Source organism: Armigeres subalbatus, chromosome 2 (assembly GCF_024139115.2).
Source record: "Armigeres subalbatus isolate Guangzhou_Male chromosome 2, GZ_Asu_2, whole genome shotgun sequence".
Lineage (NCBI taxonomy): Eukaryota > Metazoa > Arthropoda > Insecta > Diptera > Culicidae > Armigeres > Armigeres subalbatus.
The window spans coordinates 45,140,200-45,156,285 of NC_085140.1; the positions used below are offsets into that span (position 1 = coordinate 45,140,200).

The 16,086-nt window shown below is 40.0% G+C and overlaps 1 protein-coding gene across 1 annotated transcript in view; it reads right to left on the bottom strand.

Moving 5' to 3' along the window:
* LOC134208949 (uncharacterized) overlaps window positions 1-16,086 on the bottom strand; it is a 540,525-nt gene that overhangs the window by 333,863 nt on the left and 190,576 nt on the right. The window contains exon 5 of the mRNA XM_062684917.1: window positions 5,981-6,802. Within this exon, the coding sequence (XP_062540901.1) occupies window positions 5,981-6,802 (822 nt within the window). The remainder of the gene's footprint in view (window positions 1-5,980; window positions 6,803-16,086) is intronic.

Consider the following 16,086-nt stretch of genomic DNA (forward strand, 5'->3'; position numbering starts at 1 on the left):
GATTTATAAATATTCTACTAGATTTCAATTGACCTTTCCCGTCAAAAATTGTATCTCGTTTTATTGTCTTGTTGTCGTTTAAGCTAATCTTGAAAACAGCACTTTTTCGATTTTTTGTTTCAAATTTAAAAAATACTCAGAGGCGTCATGGGTTCTTTGGGAAAGTTGACCATACATAAAATAAAGAATCGATTGAGCGAATAAAAATGTTTGATGGGAAAGGTCAATTGCACGGAACTACTATCCTGATATGAGAAGCCATTTTATCCGGTGGAAGTTCCCCGGAAATAATTGAATCCAGCGTTAAATTTCGGTTTTTATTCAGAGGGTCCATTCAGGGGGAACTCGGCCACATGGCATTTTAGGCCAAATTGGCTTTTTCCCCAAACAACTGTTACGTTTAAACGGCATTTCGACCAAACGACCATTTCGGGTAAATATAATTCGGCTAGATGATTTTCGACTGAACGTGGTAATAATTCAAGTATTATTCGAAAATGTCGTGCAACCGAACTGTTCATTTGACCGGAATGTTTTTTTCAGCAGAAAGGGTCATTTGGCTGAAATTGTAAATTGACATAAATGGACATATGGCCGAACAGGTCCTGAAGTTGAAAAAACCGTTTGGTCAAATAGGTCATTTGTTCGTAATAGTCGTTTGGCAGAAAGGGACATTTGACTAAAAATGTCAAAATGACCAATTTTCCAATGAATTTCCGAAAAAAAAATTATAGCTAATACAAAGAATTTTCTCAGAAATGCGAAGAAATTGTTAAATTTCACGTAGAAGTTCTGAAGACTTTTTATGAAAATTCCGGAAAACTTGCTGTGGAAATTCCGAAGAATTTACCGTAGAATATTAAAAAAAAATCCCGTAAAAGTTCAAAAGAAACTCGAAGAGACTGCTTTGGAATTCCCGTAGATTTTTTGTTGGAAATTCAGAAGAATTTTACGTAAAATGTCCGAAAAATTTCTAGTGAAAACTCCGGGCGGGTATTCGAAAAAATATGGAAATTCCAAATAATTTTCCTTAGAAATTCCAAACATTTACATTTAGAAATTATAAACGATTTCCATTGGGAATTCCAAAAAAGTTCCCTTGGAAATTCGCATGAAAACTTTAAATTTAAGCCGTTACAAATATACAAATATTTAATTAACTTTTTGTCCTACTGGTCTCCGAAAGTTCAAGTTCACTCTTAGGATTTGTTAAAGAATGTTTTTAAAATCCTCATTATCCGAATTTTATTTTGTTGCCCCCTCAAAATATTATTTTTTGGCAAAAAAAATCCGAGGGAGGGGGGAGACAAAATAGATTTTAAATATTTGTATCGGCCTTATTTCCGTAGAAAATTCTGAACCTGGGAGAACTTAAAATTTGCTGGGCAGAATCCTTACATTTTTCCGGCGAGATTCAAAAGATTTCCCCGTTAATTTCTTGAAAATATCCCAAAAAAAAATCCAGAAAAAAATCTTGAAGAAACGAAAGCAATTCACGACGCCGCCACCGCTGGCTAAAACGGGTTTCGGCATGACGCCGGAAACTCCTCTGCTTTTGACGATTATCGGAGCGTTTTCCTGCCAGGTGATGTTTGAAGACATTCAATAGATCTGTTCATAATAACTTCAAAATTCCAAGTGGATTAAAATGAAATCAGAATCAACCAGCGAAGTGACAAATTAAAACAAATGCTGGAAATTTACAAGAGACTTCCGTTTTTGAACGTCTATGGCCAAAATTCGTCGGCTACATAGGCCTAACATTGGATCGAAAGTCAGGTTTCGCTGGTACTCTGGCTTTTCAAAGGTAGCCTGGATAAGCATGACAAGCTCACCAGATGCTCAGAATCGAAACTACTATTGTACAAAACGTTATTCGAGCCATCAATGGCATTAGAATCCTGTCTAATGAGCAGGTTGAAGCCGTTCGAAGTTTCTTCCATCCTGCTCGTTCTTTTTTGTCAACAAATGGAAACGAGCGGGATGGGAATAACTTCAAGCGACTTCTAGCTGCTCATAAGACACTACTATGGGTTTCCCGTTTCCTGCCTGATATGATTCAGTAGCAAATCACAAAAAAACTTCAAGTAAGACAAAACCGGATACTGAAGATGATGTTAAATCTGGACCCATTCCACTTTACTGAAGATGTTCCGTTCATTCTATAGCGAAAGTGGAATAACTCGGTTACTGGCCCCAATCCTGTTAATTCCAAAATTCTGGACTGCTTGCGCTACTTCCACAAACTCGCTTCAATAGTTTCTCATGAAGACTGTAATAGTATGTTAGTTTTGCCATTCCCCTATCTTTGAACTATAATGAGATTTTTTTCAACATATTTCCTTAACAAATACAAGTAAATATATGTGTAGGGTTAGGCGGGGCAAGATGGGTCACGGGGTAAGATGGGTCAGGGCCGTTTTTGGGCATCGTGTACATTTTAATGTGGTGATTATGACTTTGTAGGAGGAATAATTTGGTTCTACTTTATTATCACTCGATTTGATGATAAAATTTTATTTTGGTAGAGTATGGCAAGGTAAAATATTTTTTCATCATTGTTTCTTATGCGAAACACACTTTCTACAAAATGTGTAATCTCGTCGAGCAATGTGAAATTTAAACATTTTTAGTAACATAGTGAACGTATTATAAGTAATGTAGGTGATGTTATACTAACTGCGTTGAAATAAATAAATTTGATCGAAAATTAGACATTCTAACGTGAACTTACAAATGGGGCAAGATGGGTCAGCGCATACTGAAGGGCATAGTTCGTATTCAAAACATATTTTCCATTGCTGGTTTAATCATTTTAAGGTTACTTTTGACATAATGATGTTAATTTGTTTATTGAAAATGTCTATTTTTTTGTTTTTAAGAAAGCTATACTTAGACGGCTTGTTTTCATAAGAATTTGCAGACATTTTTAAATGTAGAGCCATTTCATCATCCAAGGCTTAAACATTATTTTTTATTCAATATAATCATTGGCAATAAAGCTATCTATCTGTGTGTAATTCAATATTGAGAATAAAAACAATATTCATTGCAGTATTTAAAGGTGACCCATCTTGCCCCGCTGTTTGACCCATCTTACCCCGCCATTTTTGATTGACAGAAAAATAGACTTTAACTTTAATGACTCAAAATAAAATAAAAAGTGGACTTTTCGTTATTTCATTCCCTTGACATACAGATTATGAGCTATTTTATAGATCCATGTTGAAAAGTTGAATTAACATGTTTCTGTTTTGAGATATTCAGGGTTTGCCTTAGGCGACCCATCTTGCCCCATCATACCCTATAACAAGTGAATATTTCATTTGGAATTTAAAAATCTGAAAATTTAGAAAAAATATTTTAAGCTCTTTTTAGTGTATGTATTCAACCTTCTAAGACGAGTTAAGTAACCTCCATTTAATTCCATCAATTATTTCGATATCTTTGCAGATACGTATTTCGACCACAACTGTTTGGTCGTCGAGTCGAGTCAAGTACGAGACATTGAAGACGACCACACAGTTGTGGTCGAAATACGTATCTGCAAAGATATCGATATAATTGGTGGAAATAAATGGAGGTTACTTAACTCGTCTTAGACGGCTGAAAATCTATTTTCTTCTCAAACATAAATGGTATCGAATGTATTGATTCCACTATCGACCAACGACTAAAAATTTCACTTGTCATAAGACGACTTTGTACAGTCCCATTTAATTTCACCACCTAATTGTACCTTGACAGATACGTATTCCGACCTCAACAGTAAGGTCGTCTTCATTGTCTCGTACTTGATTCGACTTGACTTATCTGTCAAGGTACAATTAAGTGGTGGAATTAAATAGGACTGTACAAACTCGTCTTATGACAAGTGAAGACATTCCACTAAAAAGCTCAAAATAATTTTCATAATAAAAATTTCAATCAATGTACCATGAGTCATGGAAATTGTAGACAATAGTAAGTTAAATTGTAAGAAACTTTTTCTTTTCTATGAAGTATCGCAACGTGTACTTTGTTGCAGCTATAGTAAAATTTTGAAGCGTAATAACAAAGATTTTATTTTGAACTTTCTTGGAAATGCAATAAACGAGATAAAAGTGATATATCAGTGGCTTGTGTAGCTGCCATTTGCTAATCATACACACTTAAATAAGCTTAAGAAATTAAACACCGCCATCATGTGCTGCACGAGATAGTTAATCAAATAACTAACATGTACTGTATGCCGTAAGAAGTATAAAAGCCAAGTGATGCTGTGCAACGACAGATAGTTTCTACTAAATAGCCAACAGGACAGTTCCACAATGAAGTACACCACCTTACTGTGCATCGCCCTGATTGGGTTGGCTCTGATCTCCGATGGATTTGCCGCACCTTCTGTATCAGATAGCACAACGAAAGCAGCTGTTGTGGAGCCAGTACCAGACGAACCCGAAAACCCTCAACCGAAAGTTAGAAGCGTATGCGTTTTCCACTATTTGTGTTTTGATGTGGGTGTGCACACACCTAAATAAAACATAATAAAAAAACAAATGCTTTTTATACAGTTTTTAAGTAAAATAGTATTCCCTTTTTGCTATTTTTAAACATGTTTTTACATCTTTCTTGATTCAAAGAAAGGGCTAATACCACGATCGCACTAACAACATTGTTTTTAGTTCATATAATCCGATAGATTCTGTAACACGATTCAGGAGTTAAACAAAAAGATGATGAAGATCACCCCTCTTACCCTTCCAGTTCCTTTGTTTCCAAAGTATGCATGCCTGTCCCGGACAAGTTGTCCGTACCTCGCTCGACAGTCAGAAAATTGAAAATCGGTTAAAAAATGTACGATTTATTAGCTACTGAAGTCTATCATTTTTTCGTGACGCGCTCATTTTCCTAACTAGTGAATTGTAATTGAAAATGAAGACGTATTCTACGTCAAAAAATAAACGGTCCGGAGATTCTTCATTGACCGTAATAGTGACAACAAATAAAACTAATTCAATCCATTAATTATGGATATCGAATTCGATCTTCATTATTTTCAAATAACATTCGCCCACGAGAAAGCGGAATAAATGTCAAAACTAAAACCCATCCACTACATGACTAGGTACTTGACATGTAGACATTTTTGTTTGGTCTAAAGATTATTGAAAATATCTCTCCCATACACCTTTGGAATTTATAGTCGATTTTGATTCTATCGGCCACTTTTAACTAATAAAATTGTTATATTTTTCATAGGATGCCCACGCTACGGCGCAGGTTGTGATGTGAGTCTTGACAATGACTACTTAAATCCGCTGATCCGTAGATCCAAGTTCATGTATCTCATGTATAGTAACTGGATCCAGGTCGTAAATGTTTAATAATGGGGAACTGTTTACTGCCGTGAATCGCAAGTCAGTCGCATCTGTATATGGAAACCATATACAGATGGGACTGATATGCGATTCACGGCAGTACTTCGATGTTGCTATCATCTTTGGCATCAATTTATATGATTTCGATACGTAAGAGCTCCCACAAAAGATAAGATGGGCAGTTACATGATGTACATTTACATTTCGATTCTTTTATGCTCTCCTTGCTTCTAGGATGGTATATTGCATTGTTTTTGTGAAATATTGACGTGATGATATGACATGAAATCTATATTATATGAAACGGTGGAATCGCAAAACAAAAAATTAATATGATAAATGACTAAAACAGAAAACTACAATCAAAACGCCATGCTGCCAACATAAATACGATAAACTATTGAAAAAAACATTGAATTGAAAACATCGACTTCAACTTTAGAACAAACATAGAATTAGTCTACTTGAAAAAACATTGATATAACATCAAAAATGAGCTAAACATCGCATCCGCAACTGAAAAATAATCTATAGGTACTTCTATATTGATTCGATTAAAACATTTTAAAACATTGCCCAGCACCCAACTCCGCATTCAATTCCCGGTGAAAAATACTCACGTGTCTCCGTCGATTCCTCGTGCTGTGCCCGGTTCAGGTTCGATTTACGCTTAGCCGACTTGTCCCGCTCAATCAATTTGCTGCCACTACCGTTGTTGCTTCTAACCGGACTCAGACCTCCCATATCCCTGCCCATTTCCGGCAGGGGCGTCCTCGCTCCGGATTTCATGGTGGAGGTTCTCATCCGCGGAGTGGGAGGTGACTCCAAGCTGCTGAAATTTTCGACGATCGAGTCCAACTTTGGCGGACGTCGCGGAAGCTGAAAGTTATCGATCCCTTCTCCGTTCGCCCCCGGTACAGTGGTCGAAGGGATTCGTTGCAGAAAAGCCTCCCCACCACTGGCCGTTGTCATCTGGATGGGTTCGGGGTTGTTATTGGTGTTAGTGGGAGCATTCCCATTCATCAGATCATGTTTGTTATTGGTGGCGGGATTAGTTCGGTTGGCCATTGCAGCACCTTTGCTGTTACGATTGATGTCAGCAGCAGCAGCAGTACCGCTGATGCCGTTTCCGATCTTGCTGATGGTTTCAGTTGTTCCCTTCAGCTTCTGTCTCATACTGACGGCGGTGATGGTGGGAACAAGTTTTGGCTTCGGTGCGGAATCACGCTGCTTCGCAGCCGTTGCCAATATAGCAGCTCGATTTCCGGCATTCACCGTTGGTGAGATTCGAATGATGCCGGCATTGTTGTTATTATTATTGCTACTCGACGACAGTAACTTCCTATTCCCGCCACTGGATGGTGCTGCAAGTGCCGAAGCTTTCAAGCGTTGCTGGTGGACATCTTCGCCGGTGGGAGGAACGGTTGTTCCGACGCCACCGGCTGATAAACTTTACGAGTAGTGGTGCGGCATCAAAGTGTGCGATGTACACAAATCGTCAGCACAAACACGCACACAAACAAACCCGGGCGACGCCGCGCATGGTGTAGTGGCCGGTTAGCGTGTGAGTGAGATGTTTTAGGGGTGGAGTGGTGTTGGTGAGTGTGTTCCCGTTGTTTATATTTTGATATCGCACGGCGCGCGGTTTCGATGCAGAGCGGAGAGCGAAAATAAACAGAGAGATCGAATGGAAAAACGAATCATGGTTAGTGCTTACTAATTGGCGGTAGAAATGGGGGTGTGGGTGGTGGACACACTCTTTCACTGGGAAGGTAATCATATAGTAGCAAAGCACACGGTACAGGGAGGAGAGCTATAGATAAGGGACTATCACTAGTTACATACAAAGAATATAGGGTAGAGAAATAGGGGTTATCCAAGACCAAGAACATGTGGAAGGTGAAGTAACATATTTACAACAGAGAACAGCGAATAAATAAATTTAATTATTTAGCAAGATACGTTCCACCGGTTATACATAATTGCCTATTTTCAATATTTACATGAAAGCGATAAACACCGCGAGAACCAATAGAGCAGTCATTAAAAGCTAATTTGGGGCAGATCTGATTAGTACTTATCATAGTGGAGTAATAGCTACTATTAACCTCTAATAACCCATTATTCTAGATTTTACTGTCTTAGGGCCGATGTCCTCGTAGCGGTTTTTAAAGCTGCGTGCACGCCACGTCCACGCAAGGTATACGTGTGCACGGCTACATTTGATGCCGGGTACCTTGCGTGGACGCCGCGTGCACGCAGCTTGAAACAACGCTACGTGGTCATCGGCCCTTAGAACTTAGTCATAAAGCTTTACAAAGATACAAAAATAAATCTACCTTTAGTGATGACCTCTATTTTTTCCTGAAAAACCACTTATTAAAAAAATCTGCCTTGATCAATTTATTTGGATTGTGAATAAAATTTGTAATACAGGACTCATTTGATTTTGGAAACATTCAGTTTTGGAAACATTTGATTTTGACAACAAATTTAGTTTTACTTTTATCTATGAAGTTGTTTATAAATCGTGTAGAACTCATTTTCCGCTTAAAAAACTGCTTAAGGCCGATACCCACTTAGCGTTTTTTTCTATGCTGCGTGCACGTGGCACTCACAGAAAAATGCCATAGTGTGTCCAGTGTCACAGTAAGTGAAGAAATGTGACGTTGTATCATGAAAAAATGGGGTGTGTAGAACAAACAAATTTGACAGATCAGGCAGAAATAAATCTTTGCATATAAATCTGCTTTAAACTTTGAATAGGGTAGGTGGTAGGATGACAAGAAGGGTCGCCAAAGACGAACCCTCAATGTCTCAAAACAGAAACATTTTAATTTTTTAATTTAATTTTTCAACATGGATCCATATTAATAGCTCATAATCTGTAAGCCAAGGTTATGAAAGAACAAAATTCCTCTTTTTAGTTCATTTTGAGCCATAAAAGTAGAAGTCTATTTTTCTGTCAATCGAAAAGTGCCGGTGTAAGATGGGTCAAACAGCGGGACAAAAAAGGATCGCCATTGCATTTTGCAATAAATATTGTCTTTCTCTCTTATAAAGTAAATCAAATTAGCACCGATGTTTTTAACTTAAGAAACTTAACAATAAAGTAATTAAAGCAGTGTATAACTACATCAAAAATTCACAAAATTATGAAACAACTAATTCGAATACAGATTTAACTCGATGACCCAAATCTTTGTTTCCGATCAAATGCTCCCTTAAACAGATTTAAACATATTTTGGATAATAAAAACATTCAATTCATTATTTAATAAATTTTCTAAAATTTAGTTTTCTTTTTTTTCTGTTTTCAATGCATTACAATAAAATCTTGGATTTATTATTAAAAAGTTTGAACAATCCCTTTCAATATTAGAATATTGGAATTTTCCAAAGTTTTCCTTATTTTCTGCGTAACAAGTTTAAAATATACCTTAAGAGCATTTATATAGCTCACGATCATAACCTTCTATTATAATAGGTTAGTTGTGGAAAAATACTAAACAAGAAATGTTTTGCTCTTCAAAATTTTCCGGACAAAATCACGAAGTATCTCAATGATTTGTAGAAATTTTAAATACAATTCCAAACAATTTTTTAACATGTGTTAAAATATATATTTATCACCATATTTTTTTTTGTTTCGAATGATGTGCAATTGAAAATTACAAAAGAAATAATAGAATTACCTCGTATAAAGGCATGCTTCAACATTAAAAGATTAACTTAAATTTAAATACATTCACTCAAAAGAATGAAAATTTCGATATTCGATTCTATGCTGGCTCATAACACAATATTTATGATAAAAAATGTCACTCGATATCAAAATGATCTAGTGACAACACAAACTGAATTTGTAAAAAATATCCACCTAATATTTGTACTTCTACTAAAATCAAATATTTCAGTTAGAATTTAACTGAGATTATTAGAGATTTTTTTTCCTTATATCAACTTCATTAAATCTTTGAAGAATTTTGAATGTAACTTGACGAAAATTTATTTTTTCCCGGTACATGTCCAGAATTCCCGGTTTTTCCGCTTTTTTTCCGGTTCGGCGGCCACCCTGTTAAAAAACCACCTATTCGTTTAGTGTTCAGGCGACGAAGAAATATCTTAGTTCCGTGCTCTTTTTTGCTGTTGGAACTGGTGAATAAGTTCAGCTATCGCAATGAGCTGAAACATATTTGTTCGATTTGGTTTAGTTTCAAAGAAAATATTCCAAAATATCTAATGAGCTAAGAAACCATGATACAAGCGTAGAAACTGAGCTGGAATCAGACAAGCGAGATGAGTACGATCAGAGCTTCAAATATTCTTCTTCATGAAGCAACTTTGATCCGAATTTTGACAAACATCGCATGAATATTCAAAACATAGAATGACATAGTCAGACGACTACTCCACCAACTCATTCATTCGACTGTCACTGAGTGTGCTTACTATGTGCAGAAAAAAACATAATTAGCATTTTGTTACAAAAAATATTTTGAGCTTTTTAGTGGAATGTCTTCATTTGTCATAAGACGAGTTTGTACAATCCCATTTAATTCCACCACTTAATTGTATCGTATTTCGACCACAACTGCATGGTCGTCTTAAGTGTCTCGTACTTGACTCGACTTTCAATGGGATTGTATAAACTCGTCTTATGACAAATAATTACCATTGTTTATGTTGATGTTTACCGGTGAAAGTACCTCGCGGATGAAAATCGGATTTAGTTCTATGTGATAAATTACTTTACTCATTTGAAACGTGTTCAGATTTCAGATAATTTATCAATTTGTAAAATGTACATAAATGTTCAATGACTAATTTTCAACCGAATATTGTCAGTCTAGAGCCGACTATGAATGTGCCTGGAAGTGAACTGACAAGTGAAGAAAGGCGGAACTCACCAAAAATTTTCGATTATTTTACACTCTGTTTTCAAAAAGGTGTGTAGTATCTGATTTAGAAGAATGATAAAGTACATTCCCGTATCCGGCTGGGCAACTTGGAATGAGGTGAGTCGTCGATAGCGAATGCGAAGAAGAACGCGCAGGGAGGCTCAGCAGAAAATTGATTCTCGATCACAGTGATCGTATGAGGAATTTTAGGCACGACAGGAACATCAGGATAACGGTATGGTTAAAAAGCGTTTACTTAAAGTATGACAAGCTTCGGCGAAGGAAAGAGTGCTTCTAAGAAATAGAAAGCTGAAGCCTTCAAATTTATCGATTATCAGTATACTATAGCGTCATCATCGTGCACTGCCCACACGAAGGGAGACCCGACGACGAGAAAGAAGCGTTCTATGCACAGCTGGAGCAGACATACGATGGATGCACACTGCGGGACGTCAAAATCGTCATCGATGACATGAAAGCTCAGGTAGGACGGGGGGAAATGTATAGACCGGTTATCGGACCGGATAGTCCGCATACCGTATCGAACGACAACGGTCAACGATGCATAAACTTTGCAGCCTCCCGAGGAATGGTAGTCCGAAGCACTTTCTTCCCCCGCAAGAATATCCACAAGGCCACAAGGAAATCACCTAATCAAGAAACGGAAAACCAAATCGACCACGTTCTAATCGACAGTAAATTCTTCACCGACATCACAAACGTACGCACCTACCGCAGTGCGAATATTGAATCCGACCACTACCTCGCTGCAGTATGCCTGCGCTCAAAACTCTCGACGGTGTACAACACGTGTCGGAGTCGTCCGCCGCGGCTTAACATTGGGCGGCTACAAGACGGTAAACTAGCCCAAGAATACGCGCAGCAGCTGGAAGTGGCACTCCCAACAAAAAAGCAGCTAGGCGCAGCGTCTCTTGAAGATGACTAAAAATGCAGCATCGGCGAGATTTTTGCAACACTGCACGAGGATGAACGAGGCACGACACAAACGGGCGCGGAACAGACAAAACTGGATTTTTCAGAGGAAAAAGCCGGGACCGTGAAGAGACGAAGCAACTGTATTGCGCTAATAACACACGAAAGTTCTATGAGAAGTTAAACCGTTCACGTAAGGGCCACGTGCCACAACCCGATATGTGTAAGGACATAAACGGGAACCTTCTTACAAACGAGCGTGAGGTGATCCAAAGGTGGCGGCAGCACTACGAAGAACACATGAATGGCGATGTGGCAGACAACGGTGGCGGTATGCTAATGAACCTAAGAGCACGCGCGCAGGACATGCGACTTCCGGCTCTAAATCTCCAGGAAATTCAGGAGGAGATCGGCCGGCTGAAAAACAACAAAGCCCCTGTAGTTGACCAACTATCAGGAGAGCTGTTTAAACACGGTGGTGAGGCACTGGCTAGAGCGCTGCACAGGGTAATTACCAAAGTTTTGAAGGATGAGGTTCTGCCGCAGGAGTGGATGGAAGGTGTCGTGTGTCTCATCTACAAAAAGGGCGATAAGATGGATTGTAGCATTTACCGCCCAACCACATTGCTGAAGGCCGCTTACAAGGTATTCTTCCAAGTTTTATGCCTCCGACTAACACCAATCGCAAGAGAGTTCGTGGGGCAGTACCAGGCGGGATTTATGGGTGAACGGTCTACCACAGACCAGGTGTTCGCCGTACGTCAGGTATTGTAGAAATGCCGCGAATACAACGTGCCCACACATCATCTATTTATCGACTTCAAAGCCGCAAATTATACAATCGATCGGGACCAGCTATGGCAGCTAATGCACGAAAACGGATCGTATGGATCGAGTGATGTGCGTAGTTCGAGTTTCAGGGGCATTCTCGAGTCCCTTCGAAACGCACAGAGGGTTACGGCAAGGTGATGGTCTTTCGTGTCTGCTATTCAACATCGCTTTGGAGGGAGTAATACGAAGGGCAGGAATTGACACGAGTGGTACGATTTTTACGAAGTCCGTCCAGTAATTTGCTTTCACGGACGACATTGATATCATGGCACGTTACTTTGAGAGGATGGAGGAAGCTTACATCAGACTGAAAAGCGAAGCTAAACGGATTGAACTAGTCATCAACACGTCGAAGACGAAGTATATGATAGGAAGAGGCTCAAGAGAGGTCATGTAAGCCACCAACCACGAGTTTGTATTGGTGATGACGAAATCGAGGTGGTTGAAGAATTCGTGTACTTGGGCTCACTGGTGACCTCCGATAACGATACCAGCAGAGAAATTCGGAGACGCATCATGGCAGGAAATCGTACGTACTGGACTTCGCAAAACGCTCCAATCGAATAAAGTTCGCCGCCCTACCAAACTGACTATCTACAAAAGGCTTATTAGACCGGTAGTTTTATACGGACACGAGACCTGAACGATGCTTGTGGAGGACCAACGCGCACTGAGAGTTTTTGAAAGGAAAGTGCTGTGTACCATCTATGGTGGGGTGCAGATGGCGGACGGTACGTGGAGGAGGCGAATGAACCACGAGTTGCATGAGTCACACCGCGAAAATCGGACGACTGCGGTGGGCCGGGCAAGTAGCCAGAATGTCGGACAGTAATCTGGTGAAAATGATTCTCGACAATGATTCGACGGGAACAAGAAGGCGAGGTGCACAGCGAGCAAGGTGGATCAATCAGGTGGAGGACGATTTGCGGACCCTCCACAGACTGCGTAGTCGGCGACGTGCAGCCATGGACCGAGCTGAATGGAGAAGACTTTTATGTGCAGTACAGGCCACTCCGGCCTTAGTCTGGTAATAAATAAATAAATGATCAGCATCTAAGCCCCAACGAACGATAAGCCTGATGACGTGAAGGATGAGTTCTATGAGAGCCTTGATAAGGCCTACGGAGAGTGCCCAACACACGATGTAAAGATTGTCATCGGGGATGCAAATGCGCAGATTGGAAGAGAAAGTTTCTTTCGCCTTGTCATTGGTACGGAAAGCCTTCATTCCGCTACCAACGGTAATGGTCTGCGACTTGTAGCCTTTGCTGCTGCTAGAGGGAAGGCAATAAGCAGTACCTACTTCGCACGTAAGAATATCCGCAAACACACCTGGCAACATCCGAGTGGAGACACTTACTCACAGATAGACCACGTGCTGGTCGACGGACGATATTTCTCGGATGTTATAGATGTAAGGTCCTTCAGAGGTCCGAACATCGACTCGGATCACTACCTGGTAGTTGCAATAATTCGTGCGCGACTCTCCAGCGTTACGAATTCACGAAACACCAGAACGATGCGTTTTAATATCCAACGAAGGAGTTGCTGAACAGTACCACCAGAAGCTGGACGAGCGGAAAGGAGATGCCACCGGATCTGGCGACGTCAACAGATCGTGGGAATATATCCACGAAGCTGTGACTACAACAGCGCAGAAAGTGTTGGGCACTGCACAGCGACGCAAACTAAATGGTTGGTTTGATGAGGAGTGCCAGCGAGTAACGGACGAGAAAAATGTTGCTAGGAGTCGAATGCTAGTGGCTCGTACCCATTCCAACAGATAGCGGTACAGTGTAGCAAGGGCAGAAGAAAAACGAATCCACCGCAAAAAAAGGCAACACGAAGAGAGTGTGATAGCTGAAGCGCAGGAGAACATGGATAGAAACGATATGCGGAGGTTTTACGTAACTGTCAATGGCGCGCGGCATAAGACTGCGCCAGTGCCCGCCATGTGCAATGACCGAGAGGGTAATTTGCTGACAGACAAGACTATGGTGGCAGCCAGGTGGAAGGAGCACTTCGAAGATTTGTTGAACGGTGAAAATGAACGTGTATTAAGAAGCAGGATGGACATAGTCGGCGACGGTCAAGTTGTGGAACCACCATGCTGGACGAGGTTAAGAAGGCTCTAAACGAGCTGAAAAACAGTAAAGCTGCTGGGAAGGACGAGATCCCGGTCGAGCTTCTCAAACACGGAAGTGAGCAGCTGCATCAATCATCCCACCACATTATCCAGAAAATATGGGAAGATGAAGAACTGCCTGCCGGCTGGTTGTATGGCCTCATATCCCTTTCTGATCACCCTTCTGAACTCGGCGTTCAAAATCCTGTCGCGTATCCTGTTTAACAGACTGAGACCGCTTGAGGAGTCCTTCGTCGGCGAATACCAGGTAGGTTTTCGTGAGGGCCGATCAACGACGGATCAGATGTTTAGCCTGCGGATGATCCTTGATAAATTCCGGGAGTACAACTTGCAGACTCACCATCTGTTCATTGATTTCAAAGCAGCGTACGATTCAGTGAAGAGAAATGAGCTGTGGCAGATAATGTCCGAACATGGTTTTTTGCGAAACTGATTAGACTGATACGAAGTGGGCTGGTCACTTAGTGCGAATGTCGGAAGAAAGAATAGCGAAAACAATATTCAACAGAGAACCAGATAGGGCCGGCGACTTCGTGGAAGGCCACGAACACGCTGGCTGCACGCGGTGGAACCGGACCTGGGGACCCTGAACGTTCGGGGATACTGGAGAAATATCGCCCACAACCGACGATTATGGAGCTCTAGAGCTTCTAGATTATGCAGCTCGTAGATGGCGCTTCAAAAGTATCTTCCCGAAATCCTGCAGAGTTGCCAATTTTTCTATTTTTATTCTTTGGTATTATTGAGCCAAGTTCTCCTGCTTGGACATGCGTCTTACCGCACGGCTAAGGAAGGGAATGTTTGTGATCATTTGAATCAAATAGCATTTGACTTAATGTTTAAGGCTTATCCAATTAGGCTATATGAGTCACACAGAACATGAACCATTTTTAGAAAAAAAAAAACTAGCGGCAAACTCTTAAAAAAAACTAGCACTATACTCAAGGAAATTCTCGGAAGACCTGCAATAATATAATTTAAGGAAATATCCAATTCAGTTCTATAGATTACAGATGCACTATTCATTTAGAAAAAGGGATAACAGCCGTTAGGATACACGTGCAGACCACCTTAAGGCCTATATGCTCCAGGGAATTCTTGTATGAATTGGGATACAATAAATGTTGAACTGATTCAGCGGATATGGTATCTTTTTTAATGCCAAAAAACTAAGCTAGACTTTTCCACTCATTTTGGTCTAAAGAAATTGTTTAATCAGTGAGACAGACATGACAGGATTCTTCCCCGGAGCATTTCATCCTACAAGAATTCCTTCTACAGAAATACTCCTGAATACGCATTCAAAAAATTTTGGAGAATGGATGGATTTTGGATTTATTCTCCCAGAATTTTAATTCACTATGCATAACAATCCCATAAAGATAGGAACTTAAGGTCAGTCTAGGAGTTTTAGGGATTCCCTTATACGGATAATAAGTGTTGTTATCATTTAGTATATTAAATGATACTAGCGTTTCACGCTGTAAATATTAGACATAGAGCAATGTACCCTTAGACAAAGTTGTAGAGGGAAAATAGCACTAGAAGTCTGCCATACAACACTTTCCGGAATGCGTTATTGGCTGAATACCAAATGATAAGTTCAATCCCTGGCTACAACCCTTAGATTTCGCAGTAATAGACGAATCTTCGCATAATCGTCCAGTCCTTTTCCGAATGCTCTGTAAAGGTCTTCAAATTTGCTGAACGAACGACTGAAGGTCATCTCTAACGCACGTGGTGAACCGGCCAAGGGCCAAAAACCTCGTTAAGTCATCCCTAGTAAGATCGTAGAAGATCGCAGATGTTAATGATTCATCGTAATTTAAAAATAAAAATTGTGATTTTCACAGATTTTTTTTTAGTATTTCACGGGAAAATGTTTGATTTTTTTCGTCTTGATTCCTAAGAATAA